The 23,723-nt window shown below is 37.4% G+C and overlaps 2 protein-coding genes across 2 annotated transcripts; one reads left to right on the top strand and one right to left on the bottom strand.

Annotated features, from left to right (window-relative positions):
• Positions 1–336: 336 nt before the first annotated feature.
• Positions 337–10,779, top strand: LOC306851475 (SUMO-activating enzyme subunit 1-like). The gene is made up of 9 exons (XM_079387738.1): positions 337–588; positions 850–961; positions 1,499–1,672; positions 4,520–4,665; positions 4,750–4,849; positions 4,961–5,066; positions 6,875–7,019; positions 8,123–8,192; positions 9,079–10,779. The coding sequence occupies exons 1-9, from the start codon at positions 488–490 to the stop codon at positions 9,169–9,171; spliced, it is 1,047 nt and encodes a 348-aa protein (XP_079243864.1). The 5' UTR covers positions 337–487; the 3' UTR covers positions 9,172–10,779.
• A 1,574-nt stretch (positions 10,780–12,353) lies between these two features.
• LOC306850948 (uncharacterized protein) lies at positions 12,354–23,723 on the bottom strand. Its single transcript, XM_079386929.1, has 4 exons — positions 23,471–23,723; positions 21,700–21,937; positions 18,519–18,724; positions 12,354–14,272 (listed from the first exon to the last, which is right to left on the bottom strand). Exons 2-4 carry the CDS (start codon positions 21,923–21,925, stop codon positions 14,171–14,173), a joined length of 534 nt encoding a protein of 177 aa, XP_079243055.1. The 5' UTR covers positions 21,926–21,937; positions 23,471–23,723; the 3' UTR covers positions 12,354–14,170.

Here is a 23,723-nt window from a genome sequence, read left to right as displayed (position 1 = left end):
GCACAATCATTCAGTTACACAAATACATTATTAGGATTCAAAAATATCATATAGACTACGATTTGATGGATTTTAGAGGTTTAGAGTTGCTGGAGGTAGAAAGGGTCTCCAGACTGGAATGTGTTTCTAAATTTTTTTTATTATTTGTATTTTTTTATTTATGAAAATAAAAAAAATTACAAACAAAGCAGGCTTTAAATGAACAAAATTAAGACATATAAGAAAAAAAACAGTTGTAGATACAAGGCAGACATCATAGATATATATATCTATGGGCAGACATAATGTGGTAATGTTCAGGAATGTGTTTCTGAATCTGGCGCTTTCCCACCGCTCATACGTCATCATTGCGCGCCTGAGCGAGGATCACTAAGCGGCATTTCTTTCCCATTGAATGGTCAGTAGAAAAAATAACAGCGTAGAATAGTCAAACTGACCTCTCAGCTAATTCGTTACAGGATATTATTAAAAACGGAAATATTTAGAAATGATTGATACCATCGAAAAAGAAGACAGTATTATCAGCGAGGAGGAAGCTGCACAATATGATCGACAGATTCGCCTTTGGGGTCTCGATGCTCAAAAGAGGTTTGTTGATAACGGTTTCGTACACAAAGAACAACTGTACTCATTAAATTTTGGCTAATTGTTTAAGAATAATGCATAAACCTTTTAAGTATGATTTCAAATTAATATTTGAGTATCTTTCACATGCATGCTTTTTGTCTGAAATAAAAATGGTGTATAAGAGCCACTCCACGAATACATTTTTGGACTAGGTGTGCATAAATAATAAGCAATATAATGTAACACGATTTAACAACATGCATATGCATTTTACATTTTCAGACTTCGGGGATCACGGGTACTTCTTGTTGGTCTCCGGGGTCTTGGTGCAGAAGTAGCAAAGAACCTTATTTTGGCTGGGGTCAAAGGACTGACTCTCTTGGACCATGAGAAGGTATATAGACTGACTTAAAGGGGTAGTTCACCTCAATATTTCATAATTTGTTAATGTCCTTCATGTTCTTCCAAACCTGACTTTTTTTCTGTGGACCGGCAGAGGAGGTGTAAGGTAGAATGACAGTCATGTCAGCATACATTTCAATTGGAAAAGCAATGAAATTGAATGGTGACTGAGGCTGTAAGACCCTAGACCAGGGGTAGGCAACATCAATCCTGGAGTGCCGCTGTCCTGTAGAGTTTAGCTCCAACCCTAATCAAACACACCTGAACAAGCTAATCAAGGTCTTCAGAATTACTAGGGCTACACGCAGGTGAGGTTTTTTTCAGGGTTGGGGCTAAACACTGCAGGACATCGGCACTCCAGGATTGACGTTGCCTACCCCTGCCCTAGACCTTTAACATGTTCCACTGAAGACGTTACAGCTTTGGAATGACATAAGGTTGTTTAGATTTTTGGGTGAATTATTCCTTTAAATTTACCACTCATAACAGCACCTTAACAGGTACATAACTAAGTGTTATCTGGCTTCAGGTGACAGAGGAGTCCAGACGTGCTCAGTTCCTGATCCCTGTGGATGCAGATGGTCAGAACCAGGCCAAGGCCTCTCTGGAGAGAGCTCAGTTACTCAACCCAATGGTGGAAGTGAAGGCAGACACCGATGCGGTGGAGAGCAAGCTGGATGAGTTTTTCTTCCAGTTTGATGCGGTGAGTCCTGGAGCGAGCAGTTTTATGGGATAATCTGTAGATTTGACATAACTAAATCATACACAAGACCAACAGACAATCTTATGTTGTGTCTGATTGTTCATTAACTAAAAAAGGACACAAGAATATTTTAGGGACATGTGAGTATTTTAAATACAGTAGATGAGAATCTTTATTTCCAAAACGCCATGGGCCAAAGTTGTTGTGCCACTTTATAGCGCATATTACAAAATCAATGCAAATCTTATTGTACAGAAATCCCATAAGAAATTTAACATTTCTGTGGAAAGTCTGATGGACAGGTGTGATAGAGGTTCATCTGTGTATCAGTGATAGATCATTTACCTTTTTGGGTTTCATGTCCACTAGATGTCTCTATACACAATTGATCATTTTCATTTAATGTGGTTAGAACTACTTTTTTTCCTTGTTTTTCTCTCAACCTCAGAGTGAATCCATCTATGAACAGCCAGCGTAAGATCTAGACACAGACTTTTATTTGAGACCTAGTTTGGTCTGTTCCAAGTGTATGCTCTTTTCCAAGCCTATGATATATTCCAGACCATATTTTCTTTAAATCAGGACTCTTTTGTTGGCCGTGGAAGATGCAGGCAGTATACATACCCTGTTCAAAGCGCAGACAGGCAATCTTTCATCTTTTCTCTGTCTGGGAGCTGTCTGAACCCTCCCTCTGGGAGTGCTAGTGAGAGTTCAGGAGGAGGGGGAAGAGATGGTGGGACACAGAAAGAGGAGGGGGGTTTAACATCATCTATTCTCTTTTATCTGTTTCTCTTGATATTTCTTTGAGGAGTGCACAGGAAACATTGTGAGTGAATGTCTTTGTCTTCTCTTGTGGATGTGTGGTGCTATTTTCAGGCGATTTCTTAATAAACTATGCAAGTTTAGTCAGGAGGAAGCCAACAATACACTGAATTAATTCATTGTCTGGATGAACTGTACATGCATGAAAGGATCATTTGAGACAACAAGTACTAGGATGTTTTGTGCAACAAGTACAGGGAGTTGCTGGTGTTTAGGTAAAATATATATTTTTTTGTGAATCCAAAATAAGAAATGTATTTTTTAGGAGCCCATTTCTGCCGCAAAAGAATAAAAAAAAAAATCATGTTTTCGTAAATCATATTATTATATAATTGATAATTATGACATAAGGTAATAAAAGTAAGTCATTATAGTGAGATTAAAATTTGAAATTGACATGCTATGTCATAATTATGAAATAAAAAGTTGAAATTGAGATAAAAATGTGTAATTACAGCAAATCATTTTTAATCAATTGTAACTTTTCGTTCTAAATGTGACTTCACAATTTTTTTTATGTTTTATCTCTTTTTACTTTTGATGACTTTGTATGACAATTTCAACTGATTGAGAAATTATGACTTATGTCGCAATTTAGACTTTTTATGTCAACATAATATTGATTTTAATCTCATTGTTATAATTTACCAAGCATATTTTTTTCTTATGTTGCAGAAATGGGCTTTTATACATCAGTGTGAGATGATTGTTTAAATCCTGATTAAAAAAAGAAGAATATAGCATAATTTAGTAGCTCTTATGTCTTTCCACACCTGTATGGTTTTATTTTAATGAAAGAAAAGTTGAATAATGTACGGATCATTCTTTTCCATAATCACACTTAATGGTCACAAGAGCTCTCAAGCCTTTAAAAATAAATCAAACATACCATAAAACTTACATTTCAGTCATCACACAAAGCATTTTATGATACTTTTATAGTGCTTTTTGTAATTTTACACATTAACTCATTATTTAGAAAATAGTGGCCTTTCTTCAAAAATTCTCTTTTTGTGTTCCAAGGCTTAATTTGAATATTTATATAGAGTCAGCTGTTTTGGCAGTCCATTCTACCAAAAGAAAACAAACATGGAGCTCCAGGACAAGGTCAAGCAGGAAGCCCTCATGTAGGGAGTGGGTGGAGGGCTGTTCACAGTAGCCTGACTGGGGTGTACATTTTGAAGGACTGAAGATAGTGGAGGACTAAAGCCAAGAGCTTAAATTGAATTAAAGATTTGCCAGCACAGAAGTCATGTAATGCCAAGTGGCAGCTATTTAGAAGAGGCATATGGTAGCTGCTGGTAGCTCTGATTAATATTCCTTTGTGGCATGATTTGTTTCTTCTTTGCATCCTCTAGGGGTCACTGCTTGATAAATATGTGTTCTTTTGTGTCGTATGGCTGCCTGGAGGCACATATTGCTGACAGGAAGAGCTGTGTTAAAAGACAATGTCTCGCCACATGTTTCATAATGTTTCTCCATGCTCTCTGGTCCCACCGGATCTTGAACAGTAGTGAAGGTGTTACTCCTCAGGGCACTACTTCATTGCAAAAGTATTTCTGAGAAGTGTTGTTGATATTCTGGCGTGGATTGCATAAACTTTGAACATCCTTTTAAAAAAAAAGGCTTGATTAGATGATCAGTTCAGGTGTACTTTAAGTTATGAGGATACAGATGGTGTTCTGATGAGGACAATTAACAACCAAAGTCAATGGTAAACAAACTCAAGTCTGCAGATGAAGTGATGAACTATCTGTCCTTGAAGATCCACCCAGTTAACGCATCATGGCACATGCCATCAGTATGTCAAATGGGTATTAATACACCACCCCATTCTTATCTCAAACCCAAAATTGGGGGTGTGAAAGGTTTGGGGCTTTGGATAAGAGTACCAATGTTCTGGTCAGTTGTCTGTCATTGCCAGACCTTTGTTCTTCCAAGTTTCTGTTTGTACTCATGTACACTGGTAGATCCTGTTCACTGGTTTGAAAACAAGCACATATTAAAGCATGTTGTTTTGTTCAGGTTTGTCTGACCAGGTGCTCCAAAGACCTCATGGTGCGAGTGGACCAGCTCTGTGCCTCCAGGAACATCAAGGTCTTCTGTGGAGATGTGTATGGTTATCATGGATACATGTTCTCCGACCTTGGCCAGGATCATCACTTTGTAGAGTAAGTCAGGAAATTTGGATGAAAAGGTGGTTGTGTTTGATTTTCATATGGAAAAAAACTGACGGCCCCATTCAAACTTGCCAGAGAAAAGCCAAAAGTGGTGAAAGGGTCTAATGAGGCCAATGATGGCCCTGAGGCAAAGAAGCCAAAGGTTGATCTCAATGAAACTACAATGGTGAAGAAGGTGGGTATGTTGGTGGATTTGGTGTCTGTTAACTATATTTTTCAATTTTTTGTCAAATCTATATGGTTCTTTAAAGTTAAGTTAATGTGACCTCCATCTCTCTTTATATAGTCCATCAGTTTCTGCTCTCTCAAAGAAGCCCTGGAGGTTGACTGGACTAACGAGAAGGCCAAAAGCAATCTGAAGCGCACTCCTGCAGACTACTTCCTTTTGCAAGGTACACCTTCAGAATATTTTTTTTATTTATTTAGTGCTGTCAAACAATTAATCACATCCAAAATAAAAGTTTTTCTTTGCATAATATGCGTGTGTGTTCTGTGTATATTTATTATGTATATGTAAATACAAATACATGCAGTATATATTCTGAAAAGATTTACATGTCTATATATTCATATAATTTATATTATAAATAAATATATTTTCTGAAATCTATACATGCATGTGTGTGTATTTATAAATATACACAGTACACACACATATTATGTAAACACAAACTTTTATTTTGGATGTGATTAATCACGATTAATTGTTTGAGGGCACTAAATTTAATTAATCCAATAACTCATGAAAATGAGTAAATGGCTTTTTCCTTCCTAAATTGTACAGTACTGAATGATCTTCAGGCACATACTATATTCTAGATGTTTCTCTTGCTCACCAAAGCTGATTCAAAGATCAGAAATACAGTAAATTTGTAAAATATTATTGTAATGTAACATTACTTTTTTCTGTTTTAATATATGTTGAAATATATATTTATTCCTGTGATGGAAAAACTGAATTTTCAGCAGCCATTACTGCTAAATGTAATTCAAATGTCTCGACATTTTCAATGTCATGTGATCCTTTAGAAATCATTCTAATATTCTGATTTGCTGCTCAAGAAACATTTCTTATTAATATTAGTTTTTGTGGAAACCGTGGGGCATTTTTTTTCAGGATTCTTTGATTAATAAAAAGTTCTAAATAACTGCATTTATTTGGAATATAAATAATTTGTAAACTATAAATGCCCTTACTCTCATTTATAATTATTTTAATGTCATCATTAGTCAATAAAAGTATTAAAAGATTTTAGTATTTAAACCTTACTGACAGATTGTGTCAAGCACAAACATCCATTCAGTTAACACAGATAATCAACAAAAATAGAAATGATATTATATATACCATACCAGGTGTAAATAGGGGCTTAAGTGGTTAGTTTATTACGGTTTGTTTAGGCAACTGAAGACATTGCAGTCTGTCGTACACCATTATCAGGGGGAGAGCCTGTTGATCTGTGTAATTATAGTCAACATTTCTCTTTTTATACTTGTGCTCACCTGGTGTCCTCACTAAGACTGGCTGATTTTCCATCACAGGCTGTCCATGGCCAGTCATGTGCAGTGGCTCTCAAAAACAAAACATGCCACCTCCGCACCTCTCTATCATTATAACAGACTCTGTCTGCACCTCCGCCCCTCCGTCAACATCTAGTATTACATTTATGGAAAAAATAACACTTCCTATTTGTGCACTGAAGCAAGACTTTAAATACATTGCTGTGCTCAAAAATACCACGCATCAGTTCAAACAGCTTTTGAGGAAGAGCCGTTTCCTCTGTCTTAACTCACTGATTTATTTGAGGTTTTATCACCCTTGTGGTGTGACTATTACATCTATGATTTTTTTTCCAAACCCTCAGATGTTGTTTTCACAATCTGGAGAAAATTCTATCAAGAAATTCAGCTATGAAAGTTGAAATTGTGCTAGATGGAGTGAGATAACATGAATGTGTGGGTGTGTGTTTCTTTGATGTAAGTGTATGTGCTACGCTGCCAGGTGGAAATGCAGTGGGCTGGGGTTTATTGTGTTGTAGTTGGTGGGCAGTCAAAAAGGGGAAGTGATACTTTGGAAAATAGCCTAAAGGGGCTTGATGCATTTTCACGTGCTACACAAATCTTTAAACGCATCTCTCTTCCACTTACGTCCTGTTTAAATGTGGAAAACCCACTCAGTCTCTCTTACTTCCTCCAACAGTGCTTCTGAAGTTTCGTACAGATAAAGGTCGTGATCCTCAGCCAGACAGCTTTGCTGAAGACTCTCAGCTGCTCTTGCAAATCAGTGATGATGTTCTTGAGACCATGGGCCTGAGCTCAGAGCTGCTCCCCAACACATTTGTCAGGTACTTGCAGATGCAAACCTGTGTTCTCTTCATTCTCTCCAACATGTTTCTTTCTTACCAACCAAGGATGTGAAAAGCTAGTGGGTGGGTTGCATGAACGACTAGTTGAACATGATGATAAGTCTGGTTTCAGGTTCACCAGACCCCGACTGGGTGTCTCTCAAGTAGACTGAGTGCAACAGAACGGAACTGAATGCAGGCGTTTTTTAAAAGATGAATTATTTTTAACTACTTATGTTTGCTTATATGTTAAAATAGCTACAGATTCTAGCGTAGAGAACAAAACAAGTTAAAAAAATGAGAGACACAATGTACCATCCAAATACACCCACCTAAATGTGTATGGCTTTAGTGAATTTCTGAAAGTTTTATCATGCACATTGTACCTAACAACTTAATCACAGCATGCTAATTAAAACACCCCAGCTAAAATACGAAAGAAAATATCTAGATTAACTCATGAACAAATTGTTTTTTTTTAATGACCCATCGTTAATACCAGTATTATCATCTCTTACTTTAGCCAAAGTATACTTGGGGTTTCTACGCATACACTAGGGTTTATGTTCAGTGTGTGACATACATTTTGTCATCAGCTTAGTATGCTCAGGTTGCAAATGTGCACAGATTTTTATTTTTTGCACAGTCGAAGAAGAAATGGATTAGATGGAAAAACATATAGCGAAAACACCCACATTGACAAGCACTACTGAGAAGAGTTAAAAGAAACACGCAACTGTTTTTTATTTTATTTTACAAATCTATAATTCTACAATACTATCATTATTTTGTATATACAATTTAGGTATTTTTTTTATTTTTTATTAATTTCATTCATTTGAACAAATTTGCAATCAATCAATACAGATGCTTACATCTGTTGTGCCATATTTTCTCACCGACACAGCCCCAACTTGGAAACTCTCCACTTTTTCCACTGAAAAGTTTCCACTTTTTCAGTTTTCCAACTATGTGGTGGCATTCATGTCCATTCAACTCTTTCCAACATGATCTGAGTGCACCATAAGTGTAAAAACTGAAGTATACATCGGGCTTTTCTCTCCAATTAACTACAACTCCTGGCTTGTGTTTGGTCCTCACAGTTATTGTTTCTCTGAGATGGCTCCAGTATGCGCTGTAGTCGGAGGAGTTCTTGGACAAGAGATAGTCAAGGTGAGATCTTTGATTTGATCCATTTACATGTCTGAAGACTTCATTGTAGTTTCGGTTTCTTTTACTTTTTTGTCCTACTTATAAATGAAATATATTTTCTAGCTTTGCTTTTCCCCTTCCATACAACCTTTCAGTCTGGTTCTCCACACAACCATGAGACCCTCCATTTTCACTAGCTGCGAAAGTGACTTTTCTGATGAGGCGCTGTGAGAAGCGTATGGCAGCTGCCCTCTCCATCAGAATCTGGGCAAAGTCCAAAAGTTTTATGTTGATGGTGTATAAATGCCAGAAATGACGAGGTAATATTCCGGTCACTGATGAAATCCTGCGGGGAGCGCCTGAAATCTTCTCATATGATTCCATAAACCGAATGAGATTAAATAACCTTAAGCGTAGTCATGTAATCAGTCAGTCTTGAGTGGATAATTGCAACTGGATTACGGGCCGAAAGAGAATCTGCTGTAGTGTAGGCCATGTCAAAACACAAATTCGCTCCAGTTACAACACAACAGAATACAGTAAATGGTAAACGTCAATATCTCTCTTAGAGGGTGATGTCATAGCCCGGACCGGGATGCGGTGGGGTCTTTGTGAGGGTGGGGATCAGGGCTGTGTGGGGTGATGGAGTGATCGCCGTGGTCTCAGAGGCGGTGGCTGGGCAGGCCTTGAACCCACATGGCAATGGAGTGAAGCCAGGCTGTCTCGCCATCTCCCTGCATGATGAAACAGGCTGCAATTCGCATATGGCTCTCTGTTCCTCACTGCCCCTCGCCCATCAGTCTCCGTCGCCACAACAGAGAACGCGTTCGATCAAAGCCGTTAATTACAGAATTCAAGGTCTGTGGCGTCAGACCTGTCTGAAGATTTGTTTGCATGTGTTCGGCAGGCGCTGTCTCAGAGAGATGCTCCGCACAGGAACTTTTTCTTCTTCGACGGCCTGAAGGGCAGCGGGGTGGTCGACTACTTCGGATCCAAATAAGTGGCCCCTGGAGAACACGGAGAAATGTGTGGCGATGCGTGTGTGCTCTCGAAACACCATGGAGTTCATTTTCTGCCAGTGGCCGCAGGCATCAAAATCTGTCTTTTGGACGGTACCTTTGCGTAGCAGTATGCCACACATCAACCGATGCCAAGAGCAACGAGAACATTTTGTCCACACACTCTTAAATATTCATGTACACATGTTTTTCACCAAGGTTATGTGATTTCTACATTTTGTATTAAAATAATAAAAGTCCAATAGAAAATACATTTGTGTTTGGATTGTTGAGCACCATCGATTGCAATAATTTCCTCTAATCTGTTGCCAAAAGTGTCTTGTGACGCTAAATTGCAAAAAATGAGGCAAACAGCTTTAAAGGGAATTTAAAATGTCTGATGGTCCCTTGAGCCATTTATTTCTGAAAATTAAACCACAAATCATCCCATCCCTGCGCTGAAATGAGGCCGGGTGGATTTTCTGGTGCTTGTTATCATTCTGACATTCTAGTGAAAGCCTGATGCGCATCTTGACATATCTTGTCAGGTCTAGGGTTTTATGGTGACGTTCGTAACGGGAAGTGCTTTTATTAGCTCAGCCCAGGTATGTCATTTACTGGACTGGTACTGCAGGACTTTATGACCCACGAAGCAAGTAGGAACTCATGTTTTGAATTTGATGTGTTCGAAGAAGGAAATTATCCTGCCCGTCCAGTTGGAGCCAAAGAGGAATGCTAAAGAATGTAATGTAACATTCGATACGACTGATAGTCCAAACACATGTTGAACCCACAGCCTCACGTACAGCATTAGAACAAATAGTACCGTATGTGTCACGTTTGTTTGCCTTTCAGTTGAAGTGTATTATGATGTTTGAATATGATGTGACTCTGCTGCAGACATGCAAAATCAAGACTTCGGGCTTTAAATGGATAATAAACGTGAGCCTTAAATGACAACACAGCATCAATGAGTCAGTCTGAGTCAGATGAGAAGACTGGTCAGACCGGTTGAGCAGGTGCTGAAGTGGGAGTGGCAGCAAGTCATGTAACCTTTTTTCATTTGTTAAATTCGTTGACTGTGGAAACATGGGTAACTAAGTACCACTAATAGGCCAAACTTTTTAAAGATTCTTATCATTGCAGATTTAAGCATCAGCATGGAAAAGATTTTTAACTGTACTGTGCTAATTATAACAAAACAGCTACGGTAAAGTTCACTGAAAGGCAAAACTCCCACAATAGACAGGATGTCTCTTTCAAAGTGAAGTCTGGGTATTAAGTTAATCTTGATTGAAATTCAGTAGCCAAAAATAAGACATTTAATTAAAGTTGGCATGAAATGGAAATTCAGAAATTCATCCTATTTTCTAAACAAATGATATTTATTGTGAACAATTCATCCAGGCATATTGCATTTTTACCTCTTATTTTACCTTTTAAGTTATTTTTTTTACACTTTGTTTAAAGCAATGTTTTGGTGAAATGACTTCACTCTGATGCCACATGCTGCAATTCTCCAAACATTTAGTCTGTTTAAACCCTGTCCCTTTCTTCACACTCGAATTAGGATCTGCCACCGTCCAATCAACAACGATAAATAAAACCTGAAGTAGAAGTCCTGCTCTACTTTTTTTTTCTTTTAGATAATCCATTTCACTTGGATGTACTTCACAATATGGAAGAAAAGGTCCAAGACCATCTCTGAAATGATCTGTCGCTATTTCTGTCTCCCTTGTGACTTCAAAATGACTACAAAAAAGTCATAATGGAAGGCTCAAGCATGTTAAACTGAAACCAATATCCTGGTTTCCTGAAATTGTCAGCAGCTGATTTTGTTTATATGTGGTGTATTGTTGTTTATAGACTGATTATTATTGGTCTATCTTTAGCAGTAGGTTGCATCGCTTTAGGTAGTGTGATGGCTCACAAAATGTCTTTTCATGTGACAAAGGACTATAATTATGAACACTTAAAATTTTAATTGGAATACATTTATTTGGTTGTTTTAAACAAAACTAAACAGTATTTTCTTTTCAATGTCATTGAGAGTACAAGTATTAATTTTCAATGTTAGTCAAGAACAAATTCCCCAAGATAATGAAGTATAGTAATGAAGTCCAATTAGTTAAGGACTTCACATTCAGTGCCAATATAGTGAGAAATGAAACCACAGCCTAAGCTGTAAAGAGGCCCTGACTGATTAAGATCCACTAGCTGAGGAGCGAGCAGGATTAATTACGGACACTGTGTTAATCTACTCATTTTAATTAAGCAACCTTCCTCTCATCGTGAAGGAACCCCCAAGGCAAGATGTTCTTACTCCAGAACAGATGTGTTGCTCCCAGCTATAAATGTTTAAATATGTGACGGGAGAAAGAACAGCCCTCACGTGATCAGCAGCTCGTTTAGGAACACTCTGGTGAGGTCTGAATGGTCCTGCATGGGAAATGCTCTGGGCACACGCAAATCAGATCATCACAATCTATCATATTTTGTTCTGATAAGACTTCTGGTGTTCTCAACATGAGTACAGTCAAACAGTCTGTACTAACTATATCTATAACTAAACTATATCAGATGGAATATGCACAAGAGAAGGCTTGTTCTGTTTAATGCAGCCTTCTTCAGGCTGAAGATCCCTTGATGGAATATGGTATCATCAAAAATATATCATCATATTTTTGCATATAATAATGTACGTTTTGATATGATGGCCACATTGCAAAGCCATTAAAATAATTGATACTGATGATGAAGATTTATACAATTCTAACTTAAATGTTTTGTTTGTGGAAGGGAAATTTAAACGTTTAGTTGCCTTTTAGCTTTGTTTGAAGTTTGAATTAATATAGTATGAAAACTTGTTTCTGCCTCGGGATAGAAAGTTAGTGAAAAATAAAAAGGCAAATGTGACTCAAAAAGTCAGAATGATGAGATATAAGCTCTGAATTGTGAAAAAAAATTAAAAGTTGGGAGATAAAAAATTGCAATTACATTTTTTTTTCTCGTGGAGGAAACAAGCTTCTAAAATTAGTTTTTTGTTGGCCCCATGTTGAAGACCTCTAATATATTATTGATGGGATCACATGGGCTTTAATATCAAGACTAGTTTTTGAAAATTGTGTATTTAACTTGTCAAGTGTGAGGACAATCATACAGAAAAAACATCCAAAACACTGTTGTAATTATCATATTTATTGAAAATGGTAAGGGAAAAAAACAATACAAAATTCATATAGAAATTTTACATAGAAAATTTCAAATGGCAAAAGTACAAAGCTAGAAAATGAGCGACATGAGTTTAGTGTAAATCTGACAGTACAAATAAGGCCTTTCTGCATCGGAGAACACATGTATCGATGAGAAGTCACAAGGTGGCCACAGGAAAGAGACCACACAACTGTTTTACAGGAAGTTATGAGACAGGCAGCCACAGGAAAGACATCTCTGCTCCACAATGTGCCATGAAAAATCTGTACCGACATTACAAAGCCAATGCAAGCAGAAATGTGAGTGGTTTAAAGGGTTTTCCCACCGACTTGCCACAGTTTTTCAAATATGGTTTCTAAAGGAAGTGCTTGAAATCCCTAACAGTGTTATGTATCTGAAAAAATCCCAGATAGACCTGGATCTGACATGTTGATTCATAGAGAACACGTCTGTTCAAGTATCATGGAATTTTGGCTCAGTTTAGTCCTTTATATAGACAAATAAATTACAGCAGAAAAAAATATGGATTTATTGAACAACTTTCAGGGGAACGTCGACAAATAAGTTACATAGAGATATTTGGTCCATAAACACAACAATGAATATCTCCATGCTTATTTAATCCACTTGCCCATTGCAGAACATTTTTGTCAATAACAAATCATCGAAATAACCAAAAATACAAATGGTGGACATACAAAATAAATTAGCTTGCGCTTCTCAAATATTTACTTGAGAATTCTATGCACAAGGTACATTTTTATGGGGATTTTTTTTACAGGACTCCACTTTTTAAATCTAAATAAATTGCAAATAGGCAGAAATCCACTGGATTTTAAAACAACTTCTTTCCAGTGTTGGTCCAAAACATATTTGAAAAACAAAACAGAAACCGAAAAAAGGAACTTAATGTTAAGTATTTTAAGGTCATTTTATCAAAATATACAAACCACATAAGAAACAAAACTCACATTTTATTCTATCCTGTCCTTTTTTCTGAAAAAAATATGTACACATGTAATTCATACAAATATTAACACTGCTCTCCAGCCATTTCAGTAACTAGTGGTCTGGCTTTCCCACAAGGCTTCCTGCCTCACTTCCGTACCTCCATTGGAGGTGACCAATCTTTGAATTAAGTGGCAAATTTGTGTCCCGAAGTATAGATTCAGATAGGGGGCAACAGGTTAGCTTAACCCACACACCATCCAGTGATTGTCCCTGATGGCTTTAGTACACAAAGGGCTGAAAAACAGCGTTAGCAAGGCACGGTCCAACTGTGCTCCATTAGTATAGTGCGTGAGCATTCCATTATCTCGATTATCACCCATTTTCCATTAATGGTGTGCGGGTGCGTGGCCTGCGCCACTGGTGACTGATAGTGCAGCGCAGTTATTGCTCCTGTAAGGCAGCTGAGAGGAGAACCCACGACACACAAAGCACTTCTGGGCCTGAGGCGCTACGCAGATCTAATCAATTCGTTTGCTTGAGAGCAACCCGGCTTAATGTAACTCCCCAGCATTGCAGTTAAAGATGCAAAATAGTACGATGCAAATGCGCCGAGAGCCACACACTCCTACTGACGTCTATATCGGGACACACACTTCAGTCACTAATGCTACATGAGAATCCATGGGAAAAGATGTACAAAACAAACAAACCAACAACAACAAAAAAAAAAACAGATAAAGAAACAAACTTGACATCTGATCCTGCAGAAAAGTCCCAGAGTCTTTAAGTGGTCGGCAGGAGAGCGCCTGCACTCTTCCTGTGACATAACCCGTCTGTTTATCTGAGGCCGTGCTGGTAAAGGGCATTGATGGTGTCGGCGACGAATGCGAAGAGCCCGTGGTACAGGCCTCTCAAGTTCTGCCAGCGTGGGACAGCATTCTGAAACAAAGATGCAAGAAGAATGAGCTCATCGTGTGTTTTATGTAATGCAAAAAGTGAAAGGGAACAGAAGAGGCACAATAAAACTTGTTTTTGTGCATTGCATCTAAGCACTCGGGGACTGTAAAACCGAACAGCTGACCTACTTAAGTTTCAGATTTGAAATATAACAATATACTTAAGTGTGAGCTGAATGTAATGTTTTCATAAGTAATCATAATTAAATAAAACTTTAGTACATCTTGCTATGTCATTTCATAATTATAGTCGTTGAAATACAGTTAAAGTGTACAGCTTAATGTACTGGCAAACATTTAGAGTAAACAATATACTTCAGTGTCATTTCATGTCTATTGAAACTTTATGCAATTTACTACATAAAATACATTAACTTGTATGTAATACAGGTAAAATTGTTATAAAGTGTGTTCCAAGTGTTTTGGTATGTTAGTCAACACATCAAAATAAGTGTACTTCTTTAAAGCATGACAAAAGTTTACACAATTTAAAATGTACTTTAAAGTAGCACACAAAATGCACCTTTTAAGTGTATTTAGGTGTTTAGAAACAGTCATGTACTCTTTTATTCATATATCTGTAAATACAGTTTAAAAAATAAATATTCTTGAGATTTTGAAGAACTACTAAGTGTGCTTTATTTTCACAAGTGTATGAAGCAAAGTCGATTAAGTTCTGTGCCTCAGTTCCTTCCCTGTGTGGAAACCAAATTTCGAAACTTTGACTTTGTGTAATTAACTTTTTCCACCTCTTCTATCTGTAATCAGCTATGAGGTAATAGCTTAAACTTTTTTGACCATTAGCAAATCTCGCATAAAACTGTGACAAGGTGTGTTTGAGGGGGAGTGTGTGTCAAGGTTTGTGTTAGCATAGATGTGTACGTGTGTGTGCACAGACACAGGGTGGGGTGAGGCAGTCCCAGACAGATAATGTCTGCAAAGTGGAGTCAGGAGAGGCAGCACATTACTCGTCAACAGCTGCTATGAGTCATCCGCTAAAAATAACTCCTCAGAGGGGGGGATCAAGTACAAGAGAGGGAAAATAAGAGAGTGACAGTGAAAGAATGAGCTACACGCAGAGAAAGGTGCAAGATGGATAATATAGGCACAATGTTGAAAAGGTCAGGGTTACCACGCCTTTCACGTTTATTTAGCATGTTTGTTTAAAGAATTAAATATTTAAATAAATATTATCAAATTCAATTAAAACATATTAGAATCAATTGTCAATTAAGTAAACATTGCTTCAAAAACATTTCAAAGTAATCACACAAGTAAACAGTACTTAAGAAAAACGAATACATTTAGAACAGGAGTCAAGACATTTGCAAATATGATTAAAAGATGAATATGAGACAAAACTACATACATGTTTTACCAAATAAACAGAACAGCACTTTTAGAGTTCATCCCACTCATTGATGTGAGCATAAGTATTGGGACAGTTGAACATAAGGCAGATATAAAAGATTAAAAGCTATTATTTAGTTGCAGATCCCTTGTGCACAATCACAGCAGTGAGTCTGTGACCCATAGACATCACCAGACTCTTGGTCTCATCCTTTTGAAAGACTTTTCCCAGCCTTTAATGCAGCCAATTCCAATTGTTGCTTGTTTTGGGGAGTTTCTGCCTTTACTCTCCTCTTCAGCTGGTGAAATTCATGTTCAATCGGATTTAAATCTGGAGACTGACTTGGGCAATCTAAGACTTTCCATTTCTTTGTCCTTATAAATTCCTTGACTGAACTGGCAGGGTGTTTTGGGTCATTGTTCTGATGCAATATGAAGCACTTCCCAATGAATCTAGTGGTATGTTCTTGAATATTGGTTGGCAAGATGGTTTTGTACCCTTACAAATTCATTCTGCTACTGTCATCATACATTAAGTCATCAGTAAAGTTGAGAGGGCCTGTTCCAGAGGCAGCCGTGCATGCCCATGCCATGACAACACCTCCACCATGCTTTACAGATGAGGCTGTATGCTTGGGATCATTGCAGTTCCCTTTTTCTCCACATTTTTGCTTTCCCATCACTTAGATAAAGGTTCATCTTTGTCTCATCGGTCCATAAACACAGTTCAAAAACTCTCTAATCTTGCCTTTCTATTTTTGGTGCTGGTCAGAAGTTTGCATCTTTCTGTGTAGCATCTGTAATTCTGTGTCAAAGTCTCCTGAGGACAGTAGATTGTCAGAGAATCACCCCAGCTTTCTGGGAGTTGTTGGTGATTTTACAGACACATCTTTTAGGGTTCATTTTCACAGCTTTTATGATTTGTCTGTCATCAACTACTGTTGTTTTCTCAGCCGATCAGGTCGTTGTTGGTTGCTGGTGTCGCTGGTGGTCTCCAAACTCTTGATTTCTCCATACCCTTTATTTTTGCCATAGCTCTAATTGACTTCCTCTTTTCTTTTAGCGTCCAAATTACTTGCTTTTCTCTCAAAGTCAGCTCCTTCATCTTCATCCTGGTTTGTGTGTGTCATCATCGAATGCAAGATTCAGAATAAAGAAGTTATAGATATAACTGATACGACACATTCCCTGCTTTTAATATCTGAAGAATTAATGCAAAAGTATACAGCTGATCACTTAGAAAGACCCGTGAGGCAACTGTTTCAATACTTATGCTCACATCAGATAGGGGGATGAAACTCTAAAAGTGCTGAACTTTTTAGCTGGTAAATCATCTGTGTTGAATCACCCAATAATAAAATGTGACATTCTGTAGTTTTGTCTCATATTCATCTATTAATCATATTTGTAAATGTCTTGACTCCACAGCCAACAGAGCAATTTTGTCTTTACTGTTCCAATACTTTTGGAGGGCACTGTATATATATATATATATATATATATATATATATATATATATATATATATATATATATATATATATATATATATGTAAGATTTTATAATAAAATCAAATAATTTATAACAAATAATTTTAACAAATTATATTTATCATAGAAACTTCCATGGCTTCTTAAGATTTAATTATTTTACATGTATAACATATAGAAAATATTATATTAGAAAATATCATTTATTAATAAATATTTGGTGCTTTTATAATAATATAGCTTACAAAAAGTGATATTTACTATAAAAACTAAAATTAAAAATGTAATTGTTTTTAAACATTTAATTTATTTCCATGATAAATATGCTATATAAAATCATTCATTAACAAATTCTATTGCTGATAAAAACTTTATGACTTTAACATTTATTAATGTCTATGACTTGAAAATTTTGTTGAGGATCCCTTGAAGGTTAAATAGACAAAGATGAAGAAGATGAAACACAAGACTGTTTAAGAGAAAGTGTCTGGACAACTGAAGGCCACAACTACAGGGGGACCAAAGAGGACAAGGAACAGAGAGAAGTGATTGAGTTCAAGATGGTGGGAGGAGGATCTGTGGTTTGCCAGTCTCACGTGTTGACAGTGAAAGAGAATGGTATATGTGAGCATGCAAGCTGCACACTCACACTGAGCTTTTGTTGCCCTGCTAGGGAAGTCCCAGTAATGTCATTCTTCTGCCGGCTTCAGTAAACAAAGCCGTCATCCAGTAAAAACACACTGCTATCAGAGTTCAGAGAGGCCACACGACAGGTCGCAGGCTTTCTGCACGTGACCGTGCTGGCAGCTGCCTCGACGAGACATACTGGGTTTTATTACATCGCGTGTGTCGGTACAGGTGTGTAAGCATGTGCAGGAAACTGGGACGAATGCGTAAAAGCAATTAAATCCATATAAAAAAGTGGCGCACGCACTTAAAAATAGGTAAATAAAAGAGTGGAGAGCTGCATGCTGAGGCAAAGCGGTGACGTCATGTGTGATTGTCTGAGGAGACGAGAGCGAAGTGGGTTTGCTTGGGAGGGGGGAGGGGAGATTAGCCTCTGTTTACTCCTGTTCGCTTCACCGACTAGCTCCTCACGCAATACAACAGGGATCCAGAGCGCGAGAGAGAGAGAGAGGGAGGGAGGGCTATTAAGTTCAGCCACAACTGGAAACTCGACTCCAGTCACAACACTCACTACAGGCTCGTGAATATCATATTGATCCATTTACTAGAAGACCCACTGGAGGCTAGATTTGTGAACGCCCTGCCCACACTCCCTCATATTAACAAAGAGACACTGCCCGTTTACTTTATCGCACTTAATGGCGCTATGGCACAAGCTGTGGCATATTTAAACTGACGCAACTAGACAAACATGATCCTTACCCTCTGAAGAAAAACAGTGTTCATCTCGTCTCCGATGGTTCTCAGCTGTATGGCCACCCTCTCTACCGCCTGCTCCTCCAGCCTGGGATCGTCCTCAGCCGTAGAGCTGCTGGCCGTTGAGTCTTCGGAGGAGCTGTGGCTGTCTGGGAGCAGATCGGGCAGGGGAAGCGGCCTTTCTCTGGAGCTGTAGAGTTCCTGTTCTGTACCTAAATAAAAACAAGAAGAGTACAATATATACAGTATATTGATTGTACAAAGTTCCCTTGAATAGATGAGAGTATACTTATTAATCATTATTCTTTTTTTCCCCAAAAATATCATTAAGTTTTTGGGGAGTCACACAACATGATATTTTACAACAAAAGTCTTTATTTAATAAAATAACAATTTATATGAAATTTTGAGAGACTTGTTGACCTTGACACAATCACGAGGGTCTGAAGGGGGTCTTTCTATATGATACCACTTCCTGTTTTATGTTTTTTTGTTTTTATGTGCACATTTCTGTGTTGGCGGCACCGCATGAATTTGACTTAGTTGACAAAAATTTTATAAAAATGAGTATTCAAAATTTCTATTTTAAACTGCTTCACTACTTTTTTTTTCAAAGAAATAATAAAAGATTGTGCCAAAATACTTTTCTTTTTCTTTTTGAGATTTTTTCTTCGTATCACCCTAACAAGTTTGGCTTAATGACTAGGAAATAACTAGGAAATAAAAAACATGTTCATCATAGAAGAGGTCAATTTGTGTCATTTTAAGTACATATTTCATTTTAATGGTTTTCTTTTTCAAAAAATGTATAATTTAGACAAATAAATCATATCATTGACCCATTTACTTATTCATGGTCATCAGCACTTGTGGCTGTTTAAGCATACTATTTGTACTTAAAGGACTAGTTGTGCACTTGATCCATTGAGAGTCGTCATTTGTTGACATACTACCTAGTAGTTCTGTCAAACTAGTGTCAAGGTTCATTTCGGGTAACTACTTTGAGTAAATACGCCACTGGCGCAATGTTAACAGTACTCTCATGACAAAACCGTGATATATGGGGCTGTTGCATAGGTTCAGTTGAGGCCACTAGTATTTAACATCCATTTAACGGGCAGACATGCAAAGGAGTGGGTAATCTAACCAAATACAGATTCAGCAGAGGTTACAATAGCGGTAAGATTTCATACACAATGGTGAGCCAAATTCTCTATTTGTACTTTAGTACGCATGTGATGTCATATGTTGAGCCACAGTGTTTTTTTTTTTTGTTAGGTCAGTTCTATAAGCTCTATATAAGATTCACATTCTATTCTTTACAGTAACGGTAGCACCAATGCCATCTGATTAACTGTATGATCGCTCATTAACTTTTATTGATTGAATGCAAACTTCAAGTCCTTATTGGAGGACAACAACAATCATCTCTGAATGAGCACTGCTATTGTAACATGGGACAATGCACTGATATTTTATTACTTGTAGCTCCTTGAGGCATAAAGTGTGGACTTCCTAACTTTATTATGTGACATCTGGCATCCAACTGACCCAATTCAACACCCATAAACAGCAAATAGCTAACGTACTTTCAAATCCCAGTGCCCACCTGTCATACTTGCGCCTTTAAAGTAAACCTTCATTGTTAGTCCCTTGTGAAAAACAAGTACACTGTAGCAGACTTATAGTATGAAATAATATACTTTAAAAGTATATAGTTAAGTGCGAACTGAATGTAATGTTTTCCAACACTAAATCGAATGTTTTTTTACAATTAAATGAAAATGTATCATAGTTTAAATTTATATGAAATGCAATTAGTTAAAAGTGTTTTTTATTTCGTCAGTATGACTGTAGAACCTTTTATATGTTATTTCACAATTACAGTTGTCTTTGAAATGTACCCTGCTAAATGCACTGACAAGCATTTAAGCTGAACTAAAATATACTTTATTCTCATTTCTATTAAAATCTGTATGTGTATTTAAATTTATTTCTAATTACACATTTGTAATGATGATGCAATTTACGTATTAAAACATAATGATTTAAAATGTGCTTTAAAGTTAAACATTTATTTTTGACATTACAAAGAGCACTTTTTAAAAAGTGTACATGAACAGAAGTGTGCTCTCTCTAAAGGTGCACTTGTAGTTTATTAATATTATATTACAATTTTTTAAGATTTGAAGTACACTACAAGTGCACATTCAGTGGCATACATCTGTCAGTCTAAGTCATCTTATATCAACAAGTCTCTATACCTTCAAAGTGAAGAAAATTTGCATTCATATTCTAATCTGCACAATAAGGATGCATGAATATAAAAATTCCGGCTAATACTAATAAGATTATAGTTATACCTATGACAAATAACCGATAAATGACCGATATTTTGACTAAATCAATTAAAAAGATGAAAAATCTATTGATTTAAATGCAACCTGAATTTAGGTGTTGCAATATTATAATGTTGATTTTGAGATGTAATAAATATTCCATTCAAAAGTGTTATTAAAGTGGTGTTTTAAAAGATTAACCATAAGTCAGAATATCATTTTCTTGCTTTCCGCGCAAGTGTGCACAGAGAAAATGCCTCTGTGTAGAGGATTAGTGAAGCAGCCATAAGAATCTGCTGATCCTAGGCGCAGGTGACTTGAGAGAGCGTGAGTGCTGGGTTCTGGCTTGTTGCCAGGGTAACTGCAAGCCGGTGCAGCCTGAGCTGAAATCCAGCCATTGGTGGACAGGAATGAGGGGTGGGCTGGGATAGGGTGGACAGTTGGAGGACAGGGAGGGACCAGGGCCAGACTATCAGCTAGTGAGTAAAGCCTTTAAGGAGGAGTGCCAGCAGAATTGTCAGATAAGGTTAACTGATCACTAAAGTGAGGTTAAAAACATGAGGAAAAGAGAGCGTGAGGAGTGAGAGACACCGCGACATTCAGATGATACGCGATTCTCTGTGACAGGCCGCCATTGTGGACCGCACAGCACTTGACAGGAAGCCAACAGCAAAGAACAAGTCTAAACATGTCTCAGCAAGAGCTCTCTGACTAGGGAGGGGAGGAGGGCACTTCCTGGTGCATTTTAACCCTTGGAGTTAAAGCCAGTGATTTTGTCTTCTGAATCTCATTTAAATACATTATGCTAATGACACATAAACATGAATCTCTATATTGCAACACCTTACCTATATTATCCCTGAGTGGATTGTACTGCTGCGGGACGCTGTCCGAGCTGATGGCATCTTGTGTGGGGACTTGAGTTAGTGGTGGCAAGACAGTGCCGGTTTGTGTAGCGATTGTTCGGTGCCGGTGGCAGGGCCAAGCGTCCTGACGCAGCGCCTCCATCCTGCAGCTGTTTGGTGCTCCGGGGTTGCGATCACCCGCCCTTCTTTCCATCTCTGGACGGGCCATGCCAGATACTGCCTTGAAATGAGAAAAGCAAAAAAAAAAAAAAAGTTGACAGAAAACATATATCAGTTGTATTTGAATGCCATCTGTTTGGGTTAAAAATGCAGCTGGACACAAATGACATCATATGTTATTGCATGCAAATTAAATTTAAAGTGGACAGCAGTCAAAATGATTTTATTCCATAGCCCAAAATAAAGATGAAAATACATTTGCACTCACACAGACTTAATGGAATAAATAATAATAATAATAAAAATTAAAAAAAAAAATATATATAAAATGCATTTAAATATCAGACCCAAATAATGGTGAAAATAAATAGGCAATCATTTGGATATAATGGAATAATAATAATAATAACAATAATAAATCAAACTCGAAAGATTATGAAAATAAATTTGCAATAATTTAGACTTAATGGAATAAATAATAATTAAAAAATTATAGAATATAAAATAAATCAAAACATCGACCCCACGTAATTATGAAAATACATTTACAATTATTTAGACCTAACTGAATAGGCTACATAATAATAAGAATAATGTACTTACATTTCAGAAAGACAAAAAAAAATCCTAGCAATGCATTTTTTTCATATCTCAACCAGCAACCTATATTTTGAGCGTCCACAAGATGGCAGAAACTACAGCCTCGTGTTCACGGATGTGTTTGTAAACAAATCCGTGCACGCGATGTCACGCACCGCTTCTCCCGCGCTTTAATCGATCTTACACGCTACAGTGAGTCTCACTAACACTCAATGCATTTTAAAAGCTTCATTCCACTGGAATGCATATTACATTTTCCTAGTTACGACACTATGATTTTATCGATTTTTCTCAATTGGCAACAAGGGCTGATGTGGAAATATTGAAGCGTCGGAAAAGTGGCACCTACAAACGCACAGCCGGTGACTTGTTGAGTGATGCAAGCTTAAAGATTTGAAGAGGTGGAAGATTTTGGAAACTGCCAGTTCTTTGACATACAGCATAGTTTACATGATTGTTTTATTATTATCTTTAAATAACCAGTTGTCATACTACAACGTTACGTGTTGAAGGTTAAAATCAGTTCTTCCAAGATAAGCTGGAAGTTGTATTTTGCAGCACAGTAGCTGGTTTTTAGCTGGTCTAAGACGGTCTAAGCTGTTTGTTGGTTGACCCCAGGTTCCAAAACCCAGCTTGACTGTCCACCTGGCTGCTGGTCGAGCAGCTTGCACCTGAACAACTGAGCAGCCCAGACCAGCCAGGAACCAACTGTACTCCAAAACACAGCTATGAGGAGAACATCAAACCCCCTTTTTTACACGAACTGTAAAAAGTGGTAACATGCTGTTGACTAAGCGACATGTTTCTACTTGATCTAACCATAAAATGACTTTTATTCGTGTAACCTAATGCATTCTGGCTGATTCTGTCATTTTAAATAATATTTTTGCTCAATAATAAGCAGTAATGTGCCACATATACATGTAACCTTACATCGATGCCTGCAAACAACAAAGAGATGCATGCTCAAGAATAAAAACACATGTATGCTTACCTTTAAAATGTGTTGTAAGTCAGTAGATGTTATTCCAGGGTTGTAATGCTGTGACACCAGAGATATGTGTCGTGCTTTAAAAACACTTCGTTAGATGTCCATTCATGTTATTCCACAACCGGAGGAAAGAAAAACTGTGTCAATTTTGTCAGATCGGCAGTTAGGTGTGCTTGTGAAGATGAAGCTGTAGGTTTATGATGACAGCAAGTTGCTTTCACTCCCGCGAAGTGCTCGCATAAAAGACCACGCCCCT

The sequence above is a fragment of the Barbus barbus genome (assembly GCF_936440315.1).
Source record: "Barbus barbus genome assembly, chromosome: 31".
In the NCBI taxonomy this organism is placed as follows: Eukaryota; Metazoa; Chordata; class Actinopteri; order Cypriniformes; family Cyprinidae; genus Barbus; species Barbus barbus.
The sequence above is the reverse complement of the archived record's forward strand: the minus strand, read 5'-3'. Positions and strand labels throughout refer to the sequence as shown.